This window comes from Hemiscyllium ocellatum, chromosome 24, assembly GCF_020745735.1.
Source record: "Hemiscyllium ocellatum isolate sHemOce1 chromosome 24, sHemOce1.pat.X.cur, whole genome shotgun sequence".
NCBI lineage: Eukaryota > Metazoa > Chordata > Chondrichthyes > Orectolobiformes > Hemiscylliidae > Hemiscyllium > Hemiscyllium ocellatum.
This window is the reverse complement of record NC_083424.1, coordinates 34,202,794-34,230,013: the sequence shown is the minus strand read 5'-3', so window position 1 is coordinate 34,230,013 and position 27,220 is coordinate 34,202,794. Positions and strand designations below refer to the sequence as shown.

Sequence of the window (27,220 nt, the reverse complement as noted above, 5' to 3'; positions counted from 1 at the left end):
CAGGTGAATTGGCCAAGCTAAATTGCCCATAGTGTTAGGTAAGGGGTAAATGTAGGGGTATGGGTGGGTTGCGCTTCGGTGGGTCGGTGTAGACTTGTTGGGCCGAAGGGCCTGTTTCCACACTGTAAGTAATCTAATCTAATCTAATCTTCACTAATCTGCAGTCCTACCTTGTGCTTTTATCTTTGATTTTATTATTTTTCATGCAACTGAACCACCTCCTTCCATTTAGTTTAAACCCCTGTTCACAGCTTTAGTCTTGCGATTCACCAGGACTCTGATCCCAGCATGATTCAGGTAGAGCCTGTTCCATCGAAAAAGCTCCCTCATTCCCAGTACTGCTGCTGTAAACTCATTTCTGCCACACCAATCTTTGAGCTACACATTTTTCCTCTTGTTGACTCTATACCAATTAACTAATGACTCAGATAGTAATCTGGATAATTTTTGTTTTACTTTTTTTGGTTCTTTTTAAATCTGCCTCGTTCCATGGTCTACCTATGTCACTGATGCCTACATGGTCCATGACAACTGGATCATTCCCCTCCTACGCCAAGTTCATCTGCAGTCCAGATGACATATCCTGAACTGGGGCACCAGACAGACAATGCAGCTTTCTGTGTTTATTCCCCTGACAATACCATTCCTGTACACAGTTACATTTCTCTGCCCTTCACCCTGTTGAATGGTTCCCTGCATCATGAGTGCTATGATCAATTTGTTCATCATCCCTATAGCCCTACTATCAACAAAACAGGAAGCAAGAATCTCCAACCTGTTAGACAAGCTGAAGGGCTGAGGCTTCAGCAGTATGACCTCCTGGAACCCTTTTCCTGCTTTGCTTGTAATGACACCTCTGTCCCTGACCACTGAATGAAATAGTTAAACTCAAGGGTGTGACATCTCCTGAAACACAGCATCCAAGTAACTACCCCTCCCCCCCACACCCCTGAAGTGTCGAGTGTTCAAAGCTCAGCCTGCAGCTCATCACCTCTGAACCAGAGTTTCTCAAGCAACCAACACTTGCTACAGATGAGGACACCATGAGCTACAATGGAGCCCACCAGCTCCCATTATCATCGAGGCAAAACACATTGCCTGCCCCTGCATCTCTATCTTATTTACTTAGTTATTAATTTGTTTATTTCAAAGTTCTGATTGGTCTCACATTGTTTGTTAAATATTTTACATAAGTTACGTTTGAATGAAAAATTACCTAACAGTCAAATTATCAGCTATTGTGAACCAATGAATTTATGGTTTTCCTATGACATCACTCTCTTACTATTAGTCTGAGCCAATGATCCTGGGCTCAATTTATCCTGTTATAAGACCTTCTAAACCATCAAACAAAGCTATAAGCAAAAAAACACCTCCTCCCCTCTGCACCAAATTCTCATGCAAAATTCCAGAAATAGGAGAGCCTGTGTTGTGCCTCACTCTGGGTGCTATCTCTTCTTCCTGTGTGAAGCTTACTGATCTGCAAGAACATCAAAATTGTATATAAATGATAGTATGGATCAGTTAGGACAAATTACTTATTTTTGTGCAGTGCATTTTTATTTTGTATTTCTGGTGCAATAATCCATTGTTTAAATGATTGTGTGTCAGTTTAACCTGAACATGTGTATAATAGTTGTTTATCTGGAAATGAAATCCACAGTAGGAATGATTACTCTGCTTCTCAAACCAATGATATCAGTGTGTAGTTCATTGAAGTTTTACAGTTTTGTTTTAAACTCATACTTTTACATTTTCTGAACCTAGATTAAGTTTAAGTGGGGAAGGTACATCCTTTGAACAGCAGGCATCTGGAGCTGTTTTAGATTTAATGGGTGATGAAACACAAGATCTGCAAAAGAGAAAACAAATGCTAAAGTGGTATGTATTATTCATAAAATGCTTTTATTTCTTAACTGTTAGGAGTTTATTTGATATCTATTACTAGATATTTTTTGAATATTGATCTTGAATTAATAGAATTTAACTGCATACATGTAAAAAGTTAGAAACTTGGAACTGGAGGAGGTCATTTGGCCTTTGGAGCTTGTTTCACTATTCACTATGATCATAGCTTATTCTCCCAGTGCTATATTCTTTCTTGATCCTTGTATCCCTTGATGCCTTTAATATCTAAACATTTATAAGTCTCATTGTTGAATATATTTGGTGACTTGACCTCCACAGTTTCATTACTGATTGGGTGCCAAAATGTTTTTTCCTCTGTCAAAATAGCCTGTCTTGTATCCTGAAACTGTGACCTCTGATTCTCGGCTTCCCAAATAGAATCAGGGGTGATGTTTTCTAACATGTCCAGCTCTGTTTGAATTTCATACATTTCAATTAGATTCTGTCTGTCTTCTAAATGCTAGTGAATACAGGCCCAGTTGAGCTAATGTCTCCTCATAGTATTGTCCTACAACATTTGTATCAACCTGGTGAACTTCTGCTGCACTCCCTGTATGACAAGCGTATCCTTCTTTATGTAGAAAGACCAAATTTTCGCACAATCTTCCAGGCATGGTCCCTGTGTAACTGCTGTAAGATATCCTTGCCTCTGAACTCAAATAATCTTGCAATTAAGACAAATACAAATTTGCCTTCGTAATGACTTGCTGCACCTGCCTATTTACTGCCATAGTCTGGTGTAGAAGGACACGGAGATTCTTTTTTACTTCCACATTTCACAATATATCACTATTTAAATAATACTCTCTCCCTTTTTCTTTCTGTTGAACTACTGGAATCTTCTGCAAATGGGAATATGCTAAACCATATTATGTATGTAATGTACACCATGGAAATCATAAAGCCCTATACTGTTGAGGACATACACGTAGTGAGTGGCTTACCAGATGATCATGAGTGTTTTAATCTCTATATTCTTGCCATTTTTGTGTGTGAACAGAAACGTCGAGCAAAAATGGTCTGATGCATTGACCATTGCATTTGATGCCACATCCATGGGGATGTAAAGTTTCTGAAATTTCCATCCATATTTTGGATAAATTGCCTGTGATAATCTTTGATTTTCTTCTAAAATGAAACAAAGAACTGTGAATGCTAGAAACCTGAAATAAAAACAGAAATATCTGGAAAAACTCAGCTGCTCTGGCAGCTTCTGTGGACAGAAAGCAGAATTAATGTTTCCAGTCTAGTTACTCATCTGCAGAACTGATGAAAGCTAGGAAAATGTGGTGTATATATACTGAAAAAGTTGGCGGAAGCAGCTGGTGATGTGGGGAAAGGAAGAAGAGTGAGTGGATGGGCTGAATTGGAGCCCACAGACTGGAAATGACAGTAGACAAGGGGATATATGCCAGGGAGAAAGAACATCTGATAATGGGAATCACACATGTAAGTGAAAGTGTGTTGGCAGTGGAAAGCAGCTCATGTCATGACAGAGGCGTAGGGTTGGGTAAAGGGCATAGAAGGTGTTGAGGTTCTAAAATTATTGAGCTTGGCAATGAGCCCTGAAGGCTGCCGGTCCCCAGGTGGAAAATGAGATGCTGTTCTTCCAGCTGGCACTGAGCCTCGCTGGAGCACTGTAGCTAGCCTGAGACCAAAACGAAGAGTGTGAGAATACGGGCTGGAGTGCGATTGGAGAACAAAAGGGAGTAACCAGTCAAAGGATCGACACTATGGAAAGCAAGTGAGCAAGAAGCTCAGCACGTGGACGATGTGATGTGCTGGAGGGTTGAAAAAATGGGAGAGACAAGAGACAGTTTTCTTTTGTAATAAGTGACTGCTTAGGAACTGCTTTAAAGTGAAAGTGATGAAAAGTGCTGTTGAGGACATTGTTAATTTACCAGTCCTACTGTTAGGACATGCCTTAAGTGGGAAATGCTAGTATCTCACTTTGTCTACTTTACCGACAATCTAACTTACAGTTTCTGAAGAAAGGTCACAGGCCATAATTCTGCTTTCTGTCCACAGGTGCAGCCAGACTTGCTGAATTTCCCAGCAAATTGTTTTTATGTCAGATTTTCAGTATCCGCAGGTCTTTTGTTGTACTTTATTGAATAGTTTATACTTTCACAAATCTATTGAAACCATTTCTGTCATTTCATTAAAAATACATGTGCTGCAAATCCATAGAAACTTCCCAATCCCTTTCCCATTGTGCTAATTATGTTGTGTCACCATAGTCTTCCCAGACCATAGGGACTGCTAACTCATTAAAGGGAGAAGCGATTGGTAGTGATTTAACCTGAGGGCCATCAAACCTCCGGCGAGGGAAGAGATTGAGAAGAAGAATCCTTCATGGTAACCTCGAATCAGTGATGGGAAATGAACCCACACTGATGGCATCTCACTGCTCTGTAAACCAGCAATCCAGCCAACCAAGCTAAACCAATTCCCCATTAATTATGTCTTTGTAACCTTTGTTTTTAATCATACACAACTCTGGAATAAGACTTTTTCCCATTTACAATATTTACAAGAAAATGTTGTAAATGACAAAACTTATTCTAAACATCCTTTAAACCAAAATGAATTTTTAGTTATGTTTTTAATGTTTTAATTTATTTAAGTTTAATTTAGTGTTTTTTTTAAACATTTGGTAGGTGATAATGTTAAAAAATTATTGAAATTTTGTGCAGGGACCGTAAAAAGAAGCGATTTATCAGAGACACCAGCCAGGATAATAAGAAAATAAAGACTGAAAGTGGGCGATATATCAGTGCTTCATACAAGAAAAACATGTATCTTTTTTATTGTGTTTCATTTTACTTATTGTTGCACTTGGTTTTTATCAGGTCTTATTTTAACCTAAAAATGAAAGAGATCAAATAATTTTGCTGTGCATTATATTAAGATTCTTATTTAGGAGAAGTGCACTCGTACAATTCTTTGATCAAAAAGTGAGATCTGATTTGGAACACTGAATTCAGTGTAGGGTATCAAATCTCAGAAAATATGTCTTTGACTTCCGAAGCAATATCGGAAAAATTCACTGCAATGGTAGCAAAACGAAAGTGCTTAAATTGAGGGTAGTTGACAAGACTTGGTTTGTGTTCCCATAAGTTTTAGAAAGTGAGGGATAATTTAATCTAAGTATGTAAAACAGTAAAGAAATGAGTTAGAATAAATACTGACGTATTAATCTAGAACAAGGGGATATGTTAACCTCACTCTGGGTTAAGCATTTAGGAATAGAATCAGAACCACCTTTCACAAAATGGCAAATAGAAATTTGGAACTTGGTTGTTGAGAGTTGGGAGAAGCTTGAATGACTTGACATTAAAATAGAGGTGATTTTATGCAAATATACAAGCTAGTGAATAGTATGCAAGTGAAAGTTACCTTTAAAAAAATAGAATAAGGCATGATTTCGTTACTAAATGGCAAATTTACTGAAACCAAAACTTCTTTCCTTTACAAAAACATTAATCAATACATATGATATTTTCCAAATTACTTGGTAGTGCCATAAATCCTGGAATGATTTTGGAAACATTGTATGTTGTAATGTGGGGAGGATTGTTGGTGTAGCTTTGAATGGAGGAACGAAAACAGGTCTTCCTTAAATGATGGTCTCAAATTATCTAGGTTGCAAGCAAAACAATCTGAATTTCCTATGACTTTGTTTTATGGTCTTAAGCATTCCTAAGTTGGAAGGACAGGTTAATGTACCGCATTGAAAGATCTGCAGTTGTACAGAAAGCACACATCCTTAGCACTTGCCTTCCCCTCCCTGATTCTACACTGCAGGTCCTGCTTCGTGATCATCCATTTTTACTTCTAAAGAATTGAATTTAAATTTAAAATTTGCTGTGTGATAGAATCACCTTATTATCTAGTCCATGACAACTAAACACTTTGGACTCAGACTGAAAATAACCTAAATATAACTTATTATAATGGACAAAAATTCTGATCTAAGCAAATTTGAAAATAGATCTGGGGAATATGTACACAAATCTTTGAATGTTGCAGCCTATTTGCAAAGTTTGGTCAGAAAGCATGAGTTCCTGGATTTAATTAATGGAAGAATAGAGTGCAAAAATATGGGAGCTCTGCTAAATCTTCGCAAAACACTGGCCACAACTGGAGTGTTCTGTTCAATCTAGATGTCATACTTTGAAAAGGTTGTTTAAGTACAAGGTGTACAAAAGAAATTACTGGAATCGTACCAGGGCAGACAGAATTCAGATCTTTGAAAATTTGGAGAAGCTTGAGTTCTCCTTTTAAGCAAAGAATACTGTGGAGGTTTAATTGAGATGCTCACAGTCTTAAAGGGGTTTGATAAAGCAAGGAGATAATGTATCCAGTGGTAGAAGGTTTGATAACCAGCTAACACAAATTTAACTTAATTAGTTAAAGAAACTGAGGCAATATAAAGGAAAGGGATTTTCACAATGCAAGTTGTTATCTAGAATGTATTGCTTGAAAAGTTAATGAAAGTAGTAATATTCCAAAGAGGATTGTACAAATTTATGAAGGGGAGGAAATTACGTGGTTCATAGAGGAGTATGATTAACCAGATAACTGTACTAAAGATTGGACATGAGCACGATGATCTGAAATGGCTTCTTCTATTCTGTATCTTTCTATCGGGTTCAAATATATTTGTTTCAGCCACTGATTACGTGTACCATTCTGTGCATTGACAGTCAAATATGATTATAACTGCAGAAAAACAAATTGATAAATTTTTAAAATGTAGTTAAGGGAGAAAATGGTAGAACGTTAACATGTTTTTCTATAATCTTGAATTCAGTTGAATGTCCTGGCGCTTCAGAAATCATTTGAACTCAACTGAACAGCATAACCTTACCTCACTATAGTCAAGTGATCTTTTTTCTTTAAAAATTTCACTCTTTTTGTACTGGTATATACTTGGGATTTTAGTCTCATGATTAAAAGCAAAAAAGAGAATCCAACATGCTTCAATTTCCATGACCAGCAATATTTAGCTATGAGGAATGGAAGAAGAAGTACAAGATCGATGACCGAGTATCCGATGATGAAGCTGAAAGTGAGCGAAGAAATCCAAGGAAGAAAGGTGGCCGTGGTAAGACTACTATATTTACAAAGGCTTATTTTAGTGAAGGTTGCGCAAAGGTGCATAATATTGCATTGAACAAACCGATTAACTATTGTTATCTTTATACTAAAGTATTGATCAAAAGCTAAACACACTGTATTAATAATTGTATTTTATGAAATTTTTCAATGAACATCTGAAAACAGGTGTGTTGCTGTTGAATATTTGTTTCTTTCTTCAAAATTTGCAATGATCCATTAATTTGAAACTCTGTGGTCATACTTAAATTTCAAATTGGTGCTCCACTTCAGCAGTTCAATATTTTTGTTAAAGTTTTATTTTGTGTAATTTTCTTTTGCATTCTTTTCAGTTGTTATCATGCTGAATTTCTGAAATGCATTTCTAAAAGTTTGGGTGGAAATAATATCTGAAAACAAATAGAAATGCTAAATCAGGTTTGAATGCTAGAGTGTTCCAAACTCTAGGAGTGGGGGCCTAGACATACTTGAGTAGACACACAAATTACTAATGTGTGGAGAGGAATGAATTTGCCAAAAAAAATTGAAGAACAGTAGTGATAAAATTTGATATGCAGTTAGATATTTGATGACATAAGTGATCCGAGAGACCTATTGTACTAGTCAGATAGATTACTTAATCTATCATTTGCTTTCTTCCATTCTTGTACTACAGAAATAAAATGTTTGGGAAGGAGAGTTGGGAGAAAAATGTACATTTTAACTATATCTTTAGTGGATTAAGTACATAATACATATATTTGAAGTCTGCATTGTTCAGCAATATTTTCATATCATGTATGATATGTTTTTACAGTAACTGTATTTCGTAGCCCATCTCCCATTGCACTTCTCATGGACAGGCTAGGTTCTATTATACTGTTTATAGTATTGAATTTTGGCTTGAGAAGGACGCACAACAGGGACAAATTAGAAAGATAGTATGCAGAAAAGAACAGTAAATGCTGAAGAGAAAATTGCAGCAGTTCAGGTTAGAATGAGGAGGGATGTGTAAGGAAAGTAGAGGTAGCATGGTCATAAGAGCAGCACAAAAGGTGAAATTTGAGAAATATAGCATTAAAGATGTTGTAGGAAAGAGAATACAGCTTTTTTAGGAATTACGGTGCCTCCAGGGAAGCAAGGACTAGCCTGAAAGTGGTGATTTGTTGCAACATGTCATCTGTTCTGAATATTTCTCCTTTGGAGCTTATTTCCAATCGGGAATTTTTAAACAGAACAAAAGTTAATTTTATCAAAGTGGCAGTGCCTATTGTACACCAATTTTTTTTTTAAGAGAAATACAGTTGATGTGGTCTATGGGCGTTTTCAAAAAAACACTTTGTAAATTTCCACATATAAATCTTACAGTAAAGACAAAGGCACAAAATTTAAGAATGTAGCTGTGTGAATCAAGAGATGGTTGCAAGGCAGAAGGATTGAGGCTGGAAAGATTTGTTCTAGTTGGATTGTAGGGAAGTTCTGACATAATACTGTTCTTTCCGTACACTGAAACAAATTCAATGTAACAAGGCTAATAGTGAAATTTCAAGGAGCAGGAGAAACGGCGTTTCGGGCATGAGCCCTTCTTCAGGAATGCCCGAAACATCGATTCTCCTGCTTCTTGGATGGTGCCTGACCTGCGGCGCTTTTCCAGCAACACATTTTCAACTCTGATCTCTAGCATCTGCAGTCCTCACTTTCTCCTAATAGTGAAATTTGCTGAGAACACACAATTATAGGATTCTGCATTTTGAGATGATACAGGAAGTTGTATCCTAGCAAGGATGAGGAGTGTCATATAAGAAGATTTTCCCCCCCGCGCAATGAGTATGGAAAGTCATGGTGGTAGTTAAGGTTTTAAAGTATGTAAATGTGAATAGTTACTCAGTTTGGGTAGTTTTATTGTTTTGATGGCTGATGCAATAATTAAATCATCATAAAGTGGAAATTGCAAAGATTATTTTGAAAGCGTTAAATAAATTGTTGAAAGAATTACCTGTTGAAGTGTATGGGTACTAAGTGGAAGTGGATTTAGAGTTGGTGGCTCCTCCAGAAAGGTACCAGTAAAACATGGGAGGACAAACTGCCTCTTTCTGTAATTAATCTCCTGATTGTATCATGATAAAGAAATGACATGTATAACATTACAGGTGGACGAGGAAATTCTCATTCCTTCCCAAGAAAACAGGGGCAACAGCATGGAGTGCGTTCAGAGCTGAAGACCAAAGCTGAAATCCTCAAAAATAGAAAGAGAAAAGAAAAATTGCAGTTCCTACATCGGGGAGGAATGAAAAAACTGAAGCTTAAGAGTCGCCAACGTGTAAGAGAAATGAAGAGCATGGCCTTTGGTAGAGGCAAAGGGAAAATGCGGAAAAAAATGTAATTGGTAATGCCAAATCATCACCTGCAGTATTGGACTATATAGTGATATGCTGCAGGTTAATGTTAGCTAATGATACTTTGCATTTGTTGTTACTTATGCAGATTATTGAATGAACGTTTATTCAGGAGGAAAGGGGAGGTATTGACTCTCATTGGATTGCCTGTGCTAGAACATTAAGGTGCATTTGTAATTAAATTTATTTTGTATAATAGTGTCTTGAAGATCACTGTCATAACTGAAATTTCAAGCTAAAAACCATAATCTGAAGATTTGAGGAAATTAATAAAAAAAAGGGATATCAAGCTCAGCATAGTATTTTTAATTTATTTATAAAGTTTATAACTTCTGTCAATACTATACAATCCTTCAAACAAGGAGTGACTTTATTTTAAACATTTTTATCACTAAAATTAAAATGGTCTTATTTGGATAGTGAACATTCCAAATACTATCGTAAAAAAACTGTGAGAAAGAAATTGCTGCTGTGTAGTGCTAAATATTTTATTAAAATTTTGTAACTGCAATTGTAATTTGAAATATCCTGGCACAGTGACGAGCACTGAAAACAGTATAATATGCAGAATTAACGTAGATGGATCATTTATTATGAGCGATATCCAATTATATAATTAACAGTACAATAACATGTAGCTGAGAGGTAATTGATGCAGCATGGTACATCAATTAGTTACTATCCAAAAAGTCTAGTGATTTGATCTAGTTATTGCACATGTCTATCAACTTTCAGTGTAAATATGTGATTTTTTTTCTTATCAGTGATTTATTAATTTTCCAAACAGATGATCTAAATATTTATTCTCTTCCTGAACTAAATTGGCTTTGGTTTTTATTTGTGATCTCAAGTCATGATGTCCCTGGGGTGACATTTCTAAGTTATGGATTTTGTAAATTGAGATTTTCTTTTAAATTAATTGGACATTAGTTTTAAATCTCTTCTCTACAGTTACCAAACATGTAACAACTCCTTTTTAAAACACTGATGTGTATTTCAGTGTTCAGCGAGTTCTTAAATGGTACAGTGAGCCATTAAAGCCTACTTTTATTTAAAGCTATTGTTCTGGCAAAAGAATTTAAAATTCCATTGGTGAACTGTTGCATTTACAGTATAACCACTTATTACATTTTATAGCTTTTCATGTGTTTAGTTGCATTTTAAGAATTGCCACTGCTGTGTTGGTAATTATAGCAGGAAATTGGAATAATAGGTAAAGTTGATGATTGGGATCCTTTTAAGATCTTTTACATCGATCTGACCAGTCAGTTAAGAATTTCGTTTACCTCATCTAAACACTAGCACCTTGCAGTAATATAGTGCTCCTATTATTGCTTCAGTGCACTGATGTCAATTTTTTTTATATAGCTTCTTTTTTGATATTGGATTTTAAACTCATATTTGACTGAACTGATATTGGTAGTTATATTAGGTGAATAGTTGGGATTTGGATAACTTTTCCCACCTAATCTCTATATCCAGTAATATGAAAATCAGGTAAGCAATAAATTTGGATTAATGTACTCTATGCAACAAATTTGGGTTAACGGTGGAAAGGAGGAGTAGTTCAGGAGGGATCTGCAGCTGACAAGGCTCCGTAGGCCTGGTGGTACAACCTTGAAGGCGAAGCAATAAAAATAGGGATTTGTTGTTAAATGAACCACAACACACTGTAACATCCCGGACCTATGAGAAGCCGAAGAAAAACAACAATGCAATGTATTCAGGAGCAACAGATGCCCAATAAGCGCAATCTGCCAATTCTTACACAGACCTAAACAAGAAGACACAACAAACTCAGAGACTCTAGCCACCCTGCCATATGTTAAAGACATCTGAGATGGCAACCAGACTTCTCTGGCCCCTAGGCATCATGGTAGCCCACAAACCTACCACCTCACTGAAACAGCTCCTAATGAATTTAAAGGACCCCATATCAACAGCCACAGAATGGACGTCATACACAAAATACTCCGCAAGGACTGCAACAAACATTATATAGGACAGACGTCAGGAAACTAGCCACCAGATACCTGAGCACCAACCAGCCACCAAAAGACATGACCAACTATCACTTATATCTAAACACACTGACGAAGAGGAACACCAGTTCGACTGGAACAGGCTAAACAAAGACATACATGGGAATTCCATTGAGGCCTGGCATTCAAACTGGAACTCCATTAACAAATATATCGATTTGGACCTCATTTACCAACCTTTGAGAAAAAGAATGGAAGTAATATCACCCACCACAACAGACCAAGATACACAAATAGCAAGTGGGGCAGAATACCAGCGCTTCATTGAAGATTTCAACCCTACTGCTTCATATTTTTCAGAAGGAAACTTGGCATCCTTGCATGGTTGGACTTGTAGAAGTGGGGCTCATGTCAAATGTAGTTGACTTTACGTTGGCCTGTAATTGCTCTCGCTGTGATATTTAGAACAATTAAAGTGAACACAGAATGCACGAAAATCTTTATTGATGGTTTAGTTCATTTTCCTGTTCAGCTTAGTAACTCAGTTGTGATGAATCTCATTTGTTTTTGGTGCCAGTTCAAAGTAAGTGGAAAGGTTTCCATTTAATGTTTTATTGTACGGGGCAACCCCAGTATCCATGGAATCATTTTCCGCAGTTTGGTACCCGTGGTTTACAGTGGCCTGAACATATTATAGGGAACGTTTCAGAACCAGGGACTAGGAGGCTGCCAGGAAAGTACGTTTCCCATTTAAATGAATGGGTTTGCTCCTACTCATGGTTTTGGGTTCCACAGTTGATCCGGGAATGTATCCCCCGCAGGATTTGAAATGTTGAAAACTGCTTCACAGATATAAATTCATTTATGGTATCTGAGCTACTGGAGAATATGGCATGAAAACATAATTTTCAAACAACTGAAATCATTTGTATAGGAAAGGTTTGGAGGGATATGGGCCAAGTGCTGGCAGGTGGGACTAGATTGGGTTGGGAATCTGGTTAGCATGGACAAATTGGACCAAAGGGTCTGTTTCCATGCTGCACATCTCTATGACTATGACTCTATTTGCATGAAGTAAAATTACACACCATACAGAAAGAAAATTTTAAAACTACATAGTACAACAAATTCAATTTACAAAGAATTCATTTTATTCCCAAACAATTCATCCAACATTTAACTTTGGATAATATTACAATACTGAAATTGGTTTCTTTATAAAACATACTTTATTTTTGTGGCTTTTTAAACTTTAATTCTTCGACAATCTGTGTGATGCTTTTAACTTGTACATACATAATCTTTGTGTAATATTAACCAATCAGTATTAATGCCCTATGCAGTGTTTAAAGTAATTACAGCAAAGTACCACACAGAAATGCAGATCCTGAAGATATGAAACCAACAAGAACAAAAATTTTTGGAGAAACCCAGCCGGTCTGGCATCATCAGTAGAGAGGAAAGAGAGTTAACATTGTGTCCAGTGATCCTGTTCTGCATCCTCTGATGAAGGATCACAAGACTCAAAGTGTTAACTCTGTTTTCTTTTCACAGATGTTCCAAATTTCTGCAGCAATTTCCATTTTAATTACCGTAAAATCTCTGCTGTTTGCAAAGGTTTCATTCTTCAAATGGTAAATTTCCCAATATTGAACATGATAGTCTGTGCAGTATGCATTTTCTACTGCAGGAAGTAAGTTTTCTTTTAATTTCTTTTCACTTCATGGATGAGCAAAGATTGGACTCGCAGTGGGTGAAAAAGTGTGTAATAAGTTTTGGGAAGCAATTTGAAAAATGGCAAATGCTCAGAACAGCTAAGCCTTTCCTGTACCTGGAATGTTAACAGGTGATAAACAGTGAACAAACTGCAGGTTAAATTCACATCAAACAAGTTACTTTAGTAACAATGTAACATAATGGCCCAGATTTTGCCATTAATGATGAAACAATTGTGCTTAACACTGATCTTAAAGGAAGCTGTCCATAAATGTATAGTAATTTTATGGCATAGATTTTACCTTTCCTGATGTTAATTTTGGTCTGTTTTGTTGAAAAATTGTTGTAAAGCAAACAGCCAATCATATTGAAGAAATCTCTCAAGATTACTTAGTGTGGAAACAGGCCCTTCGGCCCAACAAGTCCACACCGACCCGCCGAAGCGCAACCCACCCATACCCCTACATTTACCCCTTACCTAACACTACGGGCAATTTAGCATGGCCAATTCACCTGACCCGCACATCTTTGGACTGTGAGAGGAAACCGGTGCACCCGGAGGAAACCCACGCAGACACGGGGAGAACATGCAAACTCCACACAGTCAGTCGCCTGAGTCGGGAATTGAACCCGGGTCTCAGGCGCTGTGAGGCAGCAGTGCTAACCACTGTGCCACCGTGCCGCCCACAAACTGCAAATCAGTAGTAAACATGTTTAATGATTTCTAACTGATTGCAACCTGTAAGAAATTGAGCAGCTTACCTTATGATGAAACACAGCAACTTGGAGCTTTCCACTTTAAAATGTGTGTATGGAGACTCGAAGTTGCTAGCAGTTTCAGAGAAGTAATGGCAATGAACACTTAATTTCATTATCATTACTATTGGAAAATCCAGGCCATTTTGACAAAAACAATATCAGGTCCAGAAATTTAAGAGCAGCTATTTTGGATTTATGAAAAAGGCAAAATACATTTACGATGTCAGAATGGCGAGGCTTCAGTCGCCCTCCGCCTTGGATCTTATTAACTTGAATACATGCTGTGGGTGTAGCAAAATTATCCTGTTGTGGTGAAAAGCTCAGGCTTGCAAGGGACATTAAATCCAGACTAACACCATGATGAGCATGCGCCTTGTCTTGGTATGGTGGTTTGATGACCTGGGAGAAGTACTATTGTTCCTCCCAGCTTCGCATTCAAGTAAACATGGAACTCTTTTTGCCTGTTTGCGCCATGTTGTACCAATTTTACAAATGGCAAGTGAAGCACTGGTATATTTGGAAATTTGAAATAGATCCACAGAAGCGTAGGGCTCTAAATCCTTGAATTCAAGACTCATGTTCTACTTGGAAACTGAGCAGGAATACTTTATCATTCACTATTTTTACATTTATACATTGGAATTCCACGACCAGATAAACATTAATCAATGATACAAATTTGGACTAGCTGGGTAACCCAGTTAATCCCTAGTTCTATCACTGGTTATTGTTTAAGCTAATTGTCAAACTACATAAATGTTAAGTTTTCACATTGTGAATAAATAGCAATTAAGACAAGAAACAATTATATACAAAACATAGAAAGTCAACCATTTTCTTTACAATTTTTATAGAAGGTTTCAACATCAAAAATATGTACAAAAGCAAAATATTGTGACTGCTGTTAAGCTAAAAACAATAATGCTGGGAACATTTAGCAGGTCTAGCAGAATTAATGTAATGATGAGTTAACATTTGAGGTCATTGACCTTTCTTCAGAAGTTGACTTTGTGACGTGTTTGAGTTCTAATGAAAGGGCATTGACCTGAAATGTTAATTATATTTTTCTCTTTCCACAAATGCTGCCTTAACTGCTGAGTATTTCCAGCATTTTGCTGTAGTATTAACAATATGTAACACATTTAAGAGGACCAAGCAAAATCAAGCCAGGTGAACTGAACTGCTTTTCCTTCCTCTAAAGCTGTTGCCAGGTAGCTTCCCCCTGCTCCCCATTACCATATCCTTGTATTTAACTGGCAGATTCGCTCTATGGAAAAACTGCAGCCTAACTGAATTTGTGTCCAACCAATTAATGATATGATATGTGGTGCTTAAGAGCTTACTGGTTACTTCGAAAGCAGTCAATGGAGCTCTGAAAGTTGAGCGATACAAATGCAGAAGCCTATTCTTTACAATACATCTATGACTCTCTTATAACCAGGAAATATTTTACATTTTGGGTTTCAATTTGATGGGAAATGAAGGCTCAGAGGTCAATATGAATGGTTAGCATCAATAACTAAGCCATATTCTTAGTGGAATTCAAGGCATCTGCGTCAAATCCTCAATGTCTAAATCTAACGTGTTTTCTTTATTATTAGTGTTTTCCAATGAAACCTAGCACACCTATAGTCAGTGCATATGCTATTCCCTCTTCTGCAAGCAGTTCAGGACATCCCCAAACGTAATTTTTGCACAGGTAGTGGATCTTCTGTAGAATTGAATTTCAGAAGTACATTCAACAATGTTTTGACTTGTACCTATATGCCATATACATAGACATGCATACATTTATTATCATAATAGAACAAGTATAAAACTTCTCATTAATTCTGTAGTATTTCTATACTAAACAATAACCATAAAATGTAACATTCCACCATTATGTTTTTACAAGTGAAAATTAGTTAACTAATCTCTACACTTTTCTTGAGGTCATGTACAATATCACGCAATTCTAGGATGTTTTCTTGAACCTGTAAGAGAGTAAATGTCTTCCAGTCATTTTAAAATGATTTTAATGGACAATTCAAAATATGAAAAATCACAATTGATCACATTGACATGTAATTAAACTGTCACCAGTTACACATTAATACTAGATTATTATCCATTACTATCTCTACATTTTACTTATATTTCCACCCAAAATATTCCTGACAAACATGCATATTCTAGCCGAGCACATTGGTTAATGAGAGAGAATCCTGGTTGCTAATTAACTGTGCAACATACTAGATGTCATTAAAAACTGATCTAAATAGATTCTTTGGCATTTTGCAAGGTGACTAAAGTTGTGCAGCCAGTCCAATTGAAACAGCAGAATAAAGAAGTGCTGGAGAATTGAAAAATCTGCAATTCTGTGCAAGAGTTTTTTTCTTTAAAAAGAGTAGTTAACATTTTTACCGAAGTGGGATTTACTCAGTGGATTCATTCCCACAGTTCCAAAAACATTACACATCCCTGCTCAGAATTTAACCAGTGTGCCAACTCCTAGGTGATTTCTAATTGCCACATTCCTGAACCATTGATGCATTTTCACTATGCTGATCCCTTCAAATTCTGATCTAATTTGGACCTTTGCATCCAAATGGAAGTGACCTTAAATTAGCACTCATACCCCTTGGTAAGGATGCAATGGTTGGGGGGGGGGGGGTCAGTATCAATTGGTCACTGGGCAAAATCATAATATTAAAACAAATCCAGTATTATTTAAGGATGATCTTGCTCTCTTCCATTCCTTTGTCCCCATTTTTTTTGTAATGGTGAGATCTCAAACATTTACTTTTATCCTCCTTTTACTCTGTGTAGAGTTGTATTAACTGACCTAAAATGATATTACTGTAAGAGTGATATTATGATTTGGTAGCCTGATGTTTGAGGCTGACCAACAAATAATTATGTACAACAAGCCATTGGTTCCAGTATTGGGAGAAGTGGATGCATATTTGGTTATTGTTTAATCAGTTAAATAATTTTTCTGCTCAAGAAGAAAATATTTACTTAAATTCTGAAAAACATTGTAAATTTAAAATGTGTTTGAATATTTTTTAAAAATGTATAACTATAGGAGTTAACTGTTTTGAAGAATCCTTATGGAATGTAATCTCCACAGCCCCAAACGCACATTCAGATGGACCTCAACTCTGATGTGAGAGACAAAAAACCTCCCCATCTCTCAAATCATTTTTAAGCATCCAGAGGCACCTCTGTTTTGAGGTGCCTTTGAGGTCTCCTACCTGCCTCAGCAGTGCCTGCCGGATCTGCCAAGGTGGCATAAGTATTGGGCCAGAAACATCAAGAATTTGCCAAGTGTAGAGATGGTCCATCTGGAAGCTACATCCTTGATCACCACTCCACTGGTCTGACTCTTAACAAGTGTGGGCTTGGTAAACCCACATGGTTACATCGTGACTTGAACCCAGTCCTCTTGGATCAGAGGTAGGGACACTACCTGTTGTCAAGTGTGCTTTTTTTTCCCTTTCTAGTTATTTTAATTAACCTGTTTGGGGTGTTTTGATGTAACACCAGGGCAGGTGAGACTTGAATTTGAACTTTCTGACCCAGAGGCAGGGACACTACCACTGCACCACAAACCTTCACTGTCAAGTGTCAACTTGGTGATGGTGTTGTTGGGTTCAGGTGTGATGTCCTAAGAGGTAAATATAACCTTTAGGTTAGATTCCCTATAGCATGGAAACAGGCCCTTTGCCCCAACAAGTCCATACCAACCCTCTGGGGAGTAACCCACCAATATTCACCCCTGCCTATGGGCAATTTAGCATGACCAATTCACCTAACCTGCACATCTTTGGACTGTGGGAGGAAACCAGAGCACCCGGAGGAAACCCACACAGACACTGAGAGAATGTGCAAACTCCACGCAAGTCAGTTACCCAAGGCAGGAATTGAACCTGGGTCCCTGGCACTGTGAGGCAGCAGTGCTATCCATTGAGCCACTGTGCTGCCCCAGTTGAGACTCCGATGACTGTGACACAAAGGATGTTTATTAAATAATCAAGGTACTACCGTATTGACACTAAGGATAGAAGTATACAAAAGCACCAGTCAACATCTTATGAAAGAGGGCCATCAAAAAACTGGAAGAGAAAAAGTATCTCTCAAAACATTATGGAGAAAAGTTTTAAACTATTTATTTATTCTAAGTGTGTGTAAAACTAGCAAAACTTACCACCTGAAGCTGAATATCTGTATCCTCTGCTAAGGTGCCAAGTTTCATTTCTGCTTTTCTTACATACATATAAAGGTTAAAAATCGCCATCTTTATCATACCCAAGACAAGAGTCCTTTTGGCTGCTGTGTTTTGAATATGTGCCCATATGGATTCCTGTAAAATTAGATAATACAGTTACAGAATTACTACTTAAATCACTGTGTGGGTTAATTATGATCCAAACAAAGAACAAGTTCTTAGTTATTTGAAGTTTTATTCTGACTAAATACCTTTGAAATAACATTGATCCAAATTGTGCAGTGATCTGCAAATAAACATTACTTGCCATTCGTTATTCTTAAATTTACCCACAGATAATATGTGAACTTTTACACTTGGAGTATTATGTCAAAATTTTGTCTTACCTAATAAAGATATACTTGCATTGAAGAAGTGCAGTGAAGGTTCAGTGGACCAATTCCTTGCTGGTAGGTTTTAATGCTGAGGACAGATTTGGTCAACTGGGCCTATACTCACTGGTGATTAGAATGAGAGGAATCCCATTAAAATGTAAAGAATTCCTGATGAGGGCTGGATAGATAATGCAGGGATAATGCTTCCTAGCTTTGTGGTGGGGCTCTAAAACAAGGGATCACAGTCTCCAGATACATGGTAGGCCATAGTGGTGAACCTTGTGAACTCTGCCATAAAAGTCTGTGACAGCAAGTTACTGAATATATTCAAGAAATAAATTGATGTATATGGACGAAAGGTGCCTAGGGAGTCTAGGTGTTGAGATACAGAATTAGACATGATCATATTGAATGGCAGAACCAAATAGATGGTCCAACTAGGTTTACTCCCACTCCTATTTTCTGTCGCTGTGCTAATTAGAATTAAAACAATGCTGTCTCTTCTGCAAGAGACTGAAGACTTGCGTAAACCTGTGTTAACTAATACAGGTTGACGAAATCTTATTTAGCCAAATTGTCAAAACCAGAGAACCAGTTAGAAAATTAAATCATATAAAAGGCTGAGATCTGGGGAATTGGCTCTTGCCAGCTTAATTCCTAAAAAAAAACCTACCCCTTTTATAGTTTTAGCTTTGGCTGCTTCTAATCGATGTGTTATTGCTGCTATGGCATTATGATACATCATAATTTCATTGTCCTTTTCCTTCATCATGTTATTATAATTTGATTTAAGTGTCTTCATAATTTCTTGATCTTCATGGTACTTTGAAAGTAGAAGATTATGTGTAATAAACAAGGTTTCAAAACGAACGTTCACCATTCTGATATCCTGAAACTTAAATAGGAACATAGATAATCAGAAACAGTTGGTTCAATTACAACAGTTTGAGAAAAATTAATGAAAGTTGTATCGATCGTAAACAGGGTCCTCTACTAACTTCTCACCATCACCAAGACAGCTTATTTCTATCTCTGTAACATCACATCTTCTTCTCCATCATTGTGGCAGAAAGGCCATTTCCACATTTGATTATAGGGGGTCTCTGACTTACAAATGTCCAACTTAACAAACACTCATATTTATGAATGTGATCCCATCGAGGGTTTAATTTTAAAGATCCAAATACTTTCCTGTCCTTACGAACAGCTGCTTACATTGTTCTGAATTATGTTCTGACTTGTGTACAAATCGACTTGCGAATGGGACTCCAGAATAGAACCTGTTAGCAACCCAGGGACTGTCTGATTTCCAAGCCCTGTTTGTGAGTGTTCCTGTTGCTAGTCTTCACAGAATGTAACTCATGCAAAACTTTGTGGCCTCCACTGTGACCTAAGAACTTAAATGTCTCTCCCATTGCTCAAATTGCTCGAGAAAGGAGATGACTGGTGAGGAGAAATGGGAGTAACAATCGATGCCATGCCTGTTCTTTGCCCATCCTTGCTGGTCATTTAAGCTCAGATGTATTGGCATGATATGCTGCTCATCGTGGGTCACATATGACCTTTAACTTGTCAATTAGTGGGCTCCTCCTGCCAGTGCAGCGGCTAAAGCAGATGCTAAGTATCCAGGCTGCTATGTGAAGTTTGTCAGCCTTGTTGCCAGGCAGGGTAGAAGAGGTGGTGCCTCGTGTTCTGCCTCCCCGCGCCAGAGACACAAGCCACACTATGCCTCTGTCCCCCATGCCTTGTTTGATTCCAGTCCAACATGACCCCTTGCCAGAGCCTGACAATCAGTGAAACCCCAAATATACCTCAGCAAGGAGTCCATCAATACAACCAGTTCCACTGGTTGCTGAGGAGGTTTGTAGAATCCCTACAGTGTGTGGAAGTATGCCCTTCGGCCCAACAAGTCCACACCACTCCTGTGAAGAGTAACCCACTCAGACTCATTCCCCTACCCTATTATCCTGCATTTACCCCTGACTAATGCACCTAACCTTCACATCCCTAAACACTATGGGCAATTTAGCATGGCTAATTCACCTAACCTGCACATCTTTGGATTGTGTGAGGAAACCAGAGCAAACCCACGCAGACACACGGACAATGTACAACCTGTACATAGATAGTTGCCCAAAGTTAGAATTGAACCTGGATCCCTGGCGCTGTGAAGCAGTAGTGCTAATCATTGAGCCACCGTGCTGCCCACACTGTGGCACAGGTACTCGTATAGTGGTAATGTCCCTAGCTAAAAGTAATCTAGAACCCCTGGCCAGCAGCTGGGGACATAGATTTGAATCCCACCATGGCAGGTGGTGAAATTTGGAATTCAACAAAAATCTGGAATGGAGAGCTAACCTAATGGCAAGCATGTAACCATTACTTACCATAGTAAAACTATCTGGATGACTAATGTCACTTAGGGAAGGGAATCTCCAACACCCTCACCTGGTCTGGCTTGCATGTGACTCCAGACCATGCAAATACTGCATTCTGGTGAAATCAGCCACACGCACATCCTCTGCATGAATGATAAGAATAATGCTGTACCCAGTGGGACTGCTTAGGACAAGAGAGCTGCTGGCCAGCTTATTAGAGGTTGGACATATTGGTGAGGGCAGAAAGACTGCCTTGAGCAAAGTAGAGTTCCTCTGAGTGCCTCTGATTAGCTGCAGGGCTTCCTGGTCAAGTGCAGGTGGTCATGCCCTGAGTTTCACACAGACCAAGGCCACCACCTGTACATAAGGTTCAACCCTAAGTAAAACTTCCTTATCACCCCATTTTTGCTAACTTTCAAGGTTTTCGGTCAAGTTACACATTAACTTCAAACTCTTTGCAGTCATCTATCAGTCCCTTTAAGACCTTGCTCATCTCTCCCTGCTGTAGACTATTATCCTATTATACACTCCATGATCATCCAACTCTGCTCTGTTTACAACTCTATCTAATTCTACTCCAAAAATGGCCAAAACATCATTCAGCCAGCTTATCCCATATTCAGAAATAGTCTCTCTTTATTATCTCTCCGTATCAATTCATTGGCCGTGCTAAAAGCTGCCACTTTAATACCTACCCTCAAAAATTACTTGATATATGATTGGTTTTGCTTCTGTAAAGCATTTTGGATGTTTTAATTCATTATCTGTGCGGAAAAAAGTGCAAGTTGTTGTCATTTTTGGTTCCTTGCAGTTTGCTTGTACCATACATGTTGTGGCTGTACAGGACATAGGGTGGGCCACTTTTGGAATATTGTTCAATTCTGGTCTCCCTGCTATAGGAAGGATGTTGTGAAACTTCAAAAGATTTCAGAAAAGATTTACAAGGATGTTGCCAAGGTTGGAGCTATAGGGAGAAGTTGAATAGGCTGGGGCTGTTTTCCCTGGAGCGTCAGTAGCTGAGGGTTGACTTCATAGAGATTTACAAAATCATAACGGGCATGGATAGGGTAAATACGCCTTTTCCCTGGGATGGGGGAGTCCAGAACTAGAGGGCATAGGTTTAGGGTGAGAGGGGAAAGATATAAAAGAGATATATAAGGGGCAGAGGGTGGAAATTGAATAAAGATTTGTACACCTGTTGTCTTTCACTGTGTCTCACACGTGCACACACATACAACATGGGTGCTGGGGAAAATATAAGCACAATCACAGTTAGGTGGTAGTGTGGGGGATAAAAAAAAACAACAGAAAGAAAAAGTGTCAAAGATGCATGGAATATTCTGCCAGAGGAAGTTGTAGAGGCTCTTATAATTACAACATTTAAAAGGGATCTGGTCAGTTATATGAATAGGAAAGGTTTGGAGCGCTATGGGCCAAGTGCTGGAAAATGGTACTAGATTTATTTAGAATATCTGGTTGGCATGGATGAGTTGAACTGAAGGGTCGGTATCCTTGCTGTACATCTCTATGACTCTATATATGCATTTAAATAAGCAAAGGCTAAACCAACATATACTTTTCACAATTACCTCCTTTGACATTTTGATCACTTTCTCCAAGAATTTTGGATAAATGGTATATGACTTCACTTTCTTTTTCAGTTTATCCCTCTTAATGATCAGGGCACTTAGTTCTTTCTTTAATCGAATAATCTCCTTCTCTTTCTGCTTGATTAGTTCAGTTTCAATACTTATTTTGCTCTTTGCTCTGCTTTGCTTGGCATCATTTTCCTTCGGAGGAAGAAGAGAAGAAAAAAAATGAGTACTACACAACTTACTGCGGAAATAACTCCAGAGAGGCTGGTATCCCATCACCACGTCACCCTTTATTTACAATTGGAGAGTACTTGACACTGATCCAGTTCCCTCAGAGCCAGCTCTCAGAGTGAGCAGAATCTTTGACACTTTTTCTTTCTGCTGTTTTTTTTTATCCCCCACACTACCACCTAACTGTGATTGTGCTTATATTTTCCCCAGCACCCATGTTGTATGTGTGTGCACGTGTGAGACACAGTGAAAGACAACAGGTGTACAAATCTTTATTCAATTTCCACCACCAGAAAGAAAGGAAACACCCGAGGGGCCAGTGACAAGCAGTGCCCTTTACATCAAAGGGCAATGTTGCGTGATCAAAAAAGGGGAGGGCAAGGATTAAGTTGGAGGGGGAAATAAGACACTGCATTCTTCTTCTCCAGACGCCTGGGCTCAGAGGTAGCCATGGAAGAGGGGCAGGCAATCTGCCATAACGACCCCTTCTACAGCCCGCTGCTTGGAGACATTCTTGTTTATCTCTGTCAGCCAGGGCTCCCTGATTGGACCAGACTAACAGCCACCTGGCTAACTTCATTACAATCACTGCATTTATTTTGAATAGCTCATCTTTTCCTGCAAGCTCTTTAAATTACATTTCTAATTCAAGTCAAATGAATGGTCCAAGTTTGGAAATGACCAATGCTCTAAATACTCAGAGGCTGCAGGTGGATCCGCTACCAAAAGTATCTAAATCACCCACAAAAATATACTGACAAGATACCACAATTTAAGGAAACTCACTGCCTTATACTAAATTGGAGAATATGCAAGAAGTTGCTCTTCCAATCACAAACTGGTTCTGTCTCTTGCTTGCTCCTGATAGGTTCATTGGTGAACCCATCAGCAACAAACCTGAGTGAGAACCTGTGATTGGAGGAGTAGTGAGCTGTTAGGCATATCAGTGCTAGCTTTGAGGAGTCACTGGGGCAGGCACCCCTGGAAGCCAACGGCCAAGGTCCGGGCGTGAGCAGTCTAGGTCTAGGTCTGGGGCTTTGGGTGAGTCCAGGAGCAGGGGAGCTGCCTTTGGCTGAGATGTATGACATGTTGCCAGATTTTGGTGAGGGCGGGGGGGGTGGGGTAAGAATGTAGAGGGACATGTGAGGAGAAGGAGGCTGCAAGAGGGTATGCAGTGGTGGGTGAAGAGTGAGTTTATGGGTCGTGCCCAAGCTTAATGGGGAGTTGATCATTGAGGCTATCAATGAATTATTCTAATTCTATAAATGTCAATGCAAATACATAAATTAATTTTATTATGTGACAGCTTCAACTAATTAGTTGGTTAACTAGCTAGTGCAGATGAAGAAGTAGCCCCCAAAATCAAAAATACATCTCAAACCAAAAGATAGGCCTTGAGAAAATTGCAAGAGGAGCCATTGAGAAAGAAAAACAATTTTGACTTAGTCTTAGCCCGTGCTTGAAACATTCCTACATTATTCCTTCAATTAAAATGAAAAATATGTTTCTTTTAATCCCTTTGACAGTCTAATTGCATGTTCCCAGACACTATTTTATCAGAGTGACATATTCCTTCCAAAATGAAAGTAGATACATGAAAATTAAGACTGCCAAGTTCACAAATGCAGTCAGACTCTTGACTCAGATATGTCTCATGTGAGTCTGACCAAAAACAGGTATTGCATAGTCTTTGAAACTCAAAACTTCTGTCATAGAGCTTGGGAGGCCTTTTATGATAGACTAACCTTCCTTTGTTCTTCACAGGTTATTGACCTTGCCCTTAAATGCATCTGTATTCTCCACCTCCATGACTCTGGGGAGTAGCAAGTTCTATATTCTGAGCGAAGTTTCTTTTGAGTTTTTTTTTGGGATGATATTATTAGTGATGCTTTTGGTTTTGGATTCTATAGGAAGTGGAAAGATATTCTGCATCCACATTTAACAAACCTTTCATAATTATAAAGACAACTGTTATTCTCAAGCTTCACTTCTCTAGAGGGAGAGCCATGGATTATTCAGTTCTTCCTGACAGTTATTGTCTCTTGTTTCTGGTCAATATTATTATAGTTTGCACTTTTACCCATGTTTGTATATCCTTTTTGAAACAGGTAGACCAACACTATGCATAGTTTTCAAGTCATCTCAATATTGGTCCATACAGTTTACATTTTTAAAATATCTTTACCTTGTATTGCTAATTTTAATGATTTGTTTATCAGTATCCCTGGATCGCTTTGCTTTCATGGAATATGTTGCTTCTCTCTTCTCTTTCCAAGAGGTGGCATCTCACATTTATTTACATGAAAATTCATGTTCTAATTCTGTAAAATTTTACACTGATTCTGTAAAATTTAGTATTACTTACATTCTGACACAATCTTTCTTGGTATTAACAATATCCCCATACTTGACATCACTGCACATTTTGAAAGCTGAATTTCTGAATTCCTGTCTAAGTTATTTCCAGAAGTATTGAAAAAAGCTCAGAATGTTAGTTGATCCACATGGAACACTCCTTTCTACTTTTTATGAGTCTATGAAGCATCTTAATCACGGCTCTGTGTTTTCAGTTTTATGGATAGTTTACAAAGGATTCTGCTCCTTATCACGGACTCCGTGTGATCTGACCATCTTGAGATCTACTCATGTTGCCTATTGGAAGGCTCTTAGAAAATCCAAATGTATTACATTACACTAAATATATATGCTATTTCTTCAAAGAATTCTACAACGATAATTAAACATGATCATCCCTTTAGAAATCAGTACAATTCTTAATATTTTTCGTTTCCAGGTATTTTTGTATTACATCTTTGAGTTTAAACTCCAGTACCCTTTCTGCCACCAATGGTGAGCTAACTGCTCTATGCTTCCTGGACATGCATCATTTTCCTTTTTAAATACAAGAATAACTAACTATCTTCATATCCTCTAAACCTTTTCATTTTGTAAATACTTAATAATATATGTGCTGTCTCCTCCCTTACTTCTTTTAACGTGCTTGGTTGGATAAGGAATTTAATCCTATCCAAGTTTGACTAATCTATAAACTATCTCCTCTTTCTACCTTAAGTGTCTTAAAATCTAATTTTCTAATATTGTAACCACTTGTCTCGCCAGTAAATGCACAGGTAAAGTAATTATTGAATATTTATGTCATTTCATGGTTTATTACTTTTAAAATTATCCATTTCACTCCATGTGACACTCCCCTTCCTGATAGTAATTTCTCTGCCATTCAGCAAATGATTGAAGTAGTAATCCAGAGATTACCATCCACGGGAAATCTACTTTGCTATTTTGTACCTGCTCATATTCCTTTACTAGTGCCTCCTTCTTGTTCTTTTCTACATCATTGGTCTTAACATAGACCTGAATCACCCACCACCATTCCTCTCTTCCCACTTCTTTTCCAAATTGTTTTCAGTTGCTGTGAGATACCCTATACCATTGTTCCAAGTGGACATTAAAACTTTCTGCAACTCTGCAGATGTTGCCACTCATCCTTTTAATTATCAAATCCTCTCTGTCTACAATCTTTTTACTCTGTCACTCTCTCTTTAGACAGTTTCCTGCATCTTGGTGATCTGCTTAGCATTCGTGCCATCAATTTTCTAGCCTTTATTCATAAGTATAGAGTCATTGTAGCTGCTGGGTAAGACCAGTGACTGCAGGGGTATCTCTTCAACATCCCATTGACTGCAACATATACAGCATGGTCACCACATAATTTCTAATTTGTGGTGCTATTCTTGGAACAGGCTAGTCCCCTGAACAAGAAAGCTAAATAGTTAAGCCTGAATAAGTAAGAAGAGCTACAGAATAAGAATTATTATTCAACATATGGACATTTTTCCATTCGATGTTCAAAATCAGCTAACGTGATCAAGCTAGTCTGGCTAGTCCATGTTTCATGTTTACCCTCAAGAACTTATCAAATTTTGCAAATGATTTTTTCAGTTCTTCTTCCTTTTTGTTTAATTCCTCTCTTCTCTGTTCCAGCAGTTTCATTTTCGCCTTGAATTCCTGCCAAAAGAGAAATATTATCTTAAAAATAACATGCAGAAGTTTCTTACAGATCATCAGATCTTACTGAAAGCTGTAACTAGTTAAGTTCCAATTACGTCAGTAATTATGATTATTGGGAGAAATTACAAATCTCCCTTTTTATCAAGCTATTTACTGCCCTTTCTATGAGCTATATTCCAATTACAATGCGAGTGCGTGGTGCAAGTAATTCACTGAACAAATGATAGAAAGCCTCACTTCAATTTTCCCTTCCACCCACAGGCAAATGCTCAACTTCAGCTAAGCCTTATCTATGATCATAAGGTTCAAATTGGCATCTCACTGGGCAATGCATTAGAATTGCCCATTTGGTAATCATTCCAGCTGCAATGATGCAAATCCATCTATCATAGTCTGGATCTATAAAAAATTTCTGAAGGTACAAAATTGTATTTGATAACAATAGACATTGAAACAGAACATTTCTGTTCGATTGTCAAGTGAAATTCAGTATAGAATTGTGTGTTATAATGTACATTGGGACCTAAAACAGGAAGTAT

The 27,220-nt window shown here is 37.9% G+C and overlaps 2 protein-coding genes across 2 annotated transcripts in view; one reads left to right on the top strand and one right to left on the bottom strand.

Moving 5' to 3' along the window:
* The window catches only part of ddx54 (DEAD (Asp-Glu-Ala-Asp) box polypeptide 54), a 51,258-nt gene extending 40,808 nt beyond the window's left edge, over nucleotides 1-10,450 (top strand). Inside the window, exons 17-20 of the mRNA XM_060843686.1 lie at nucleotides 1,768-1,881; nucleotides 4,605-4,706; nucleotides 6,921-7,018; nucleotides 9,159-10,450. Coding sequence (XP_060699669.1) covers nucleotides 1,768-1,881; nucleotides 4,605-4,706; nucleotides 6,921-7,018; nucleotides 9,159-9,391 — 547 coding nt within the window. The 3' untranslated portion in view covers nucleotides 9,392-10,450. The remainder of the gene's footprint in view (nucleotides 1-1,767; nucleotides 1,882-4,604; nucleotides 4,707-6,920; nucleotides 7,019-9,158) is intronic.
* Nucleotides 10,451-13,826: 3,376 nt separating this feature from the next.
* On the bottom strand, nucleotides 13,827-26,663 carry LOC132827465 (coiled-coil domain-containing protein 42 homolog). The gene is made up of 5 exons (XM_060844151.1): nucleotides 26,574-26,663; nucleotides 22,416-22,616; nucleotides 19,122-19,271; nucleotides 18,054-18,209; nucleotides 13,827-13,841 (listed from the first exon to the last, which is right to left on the bottom strand). Exons 1-5 carry the CDS (start codon nucleotides 26,661-26,663, stop codon nucleotides 13,827-13,829), a joined length of 612 nt encoding a protein of 203 aa, XP_060700134.1.
* Between the last annotated feature and the right edge of the window lie 557 nt (nucleotides 26,664-27,220).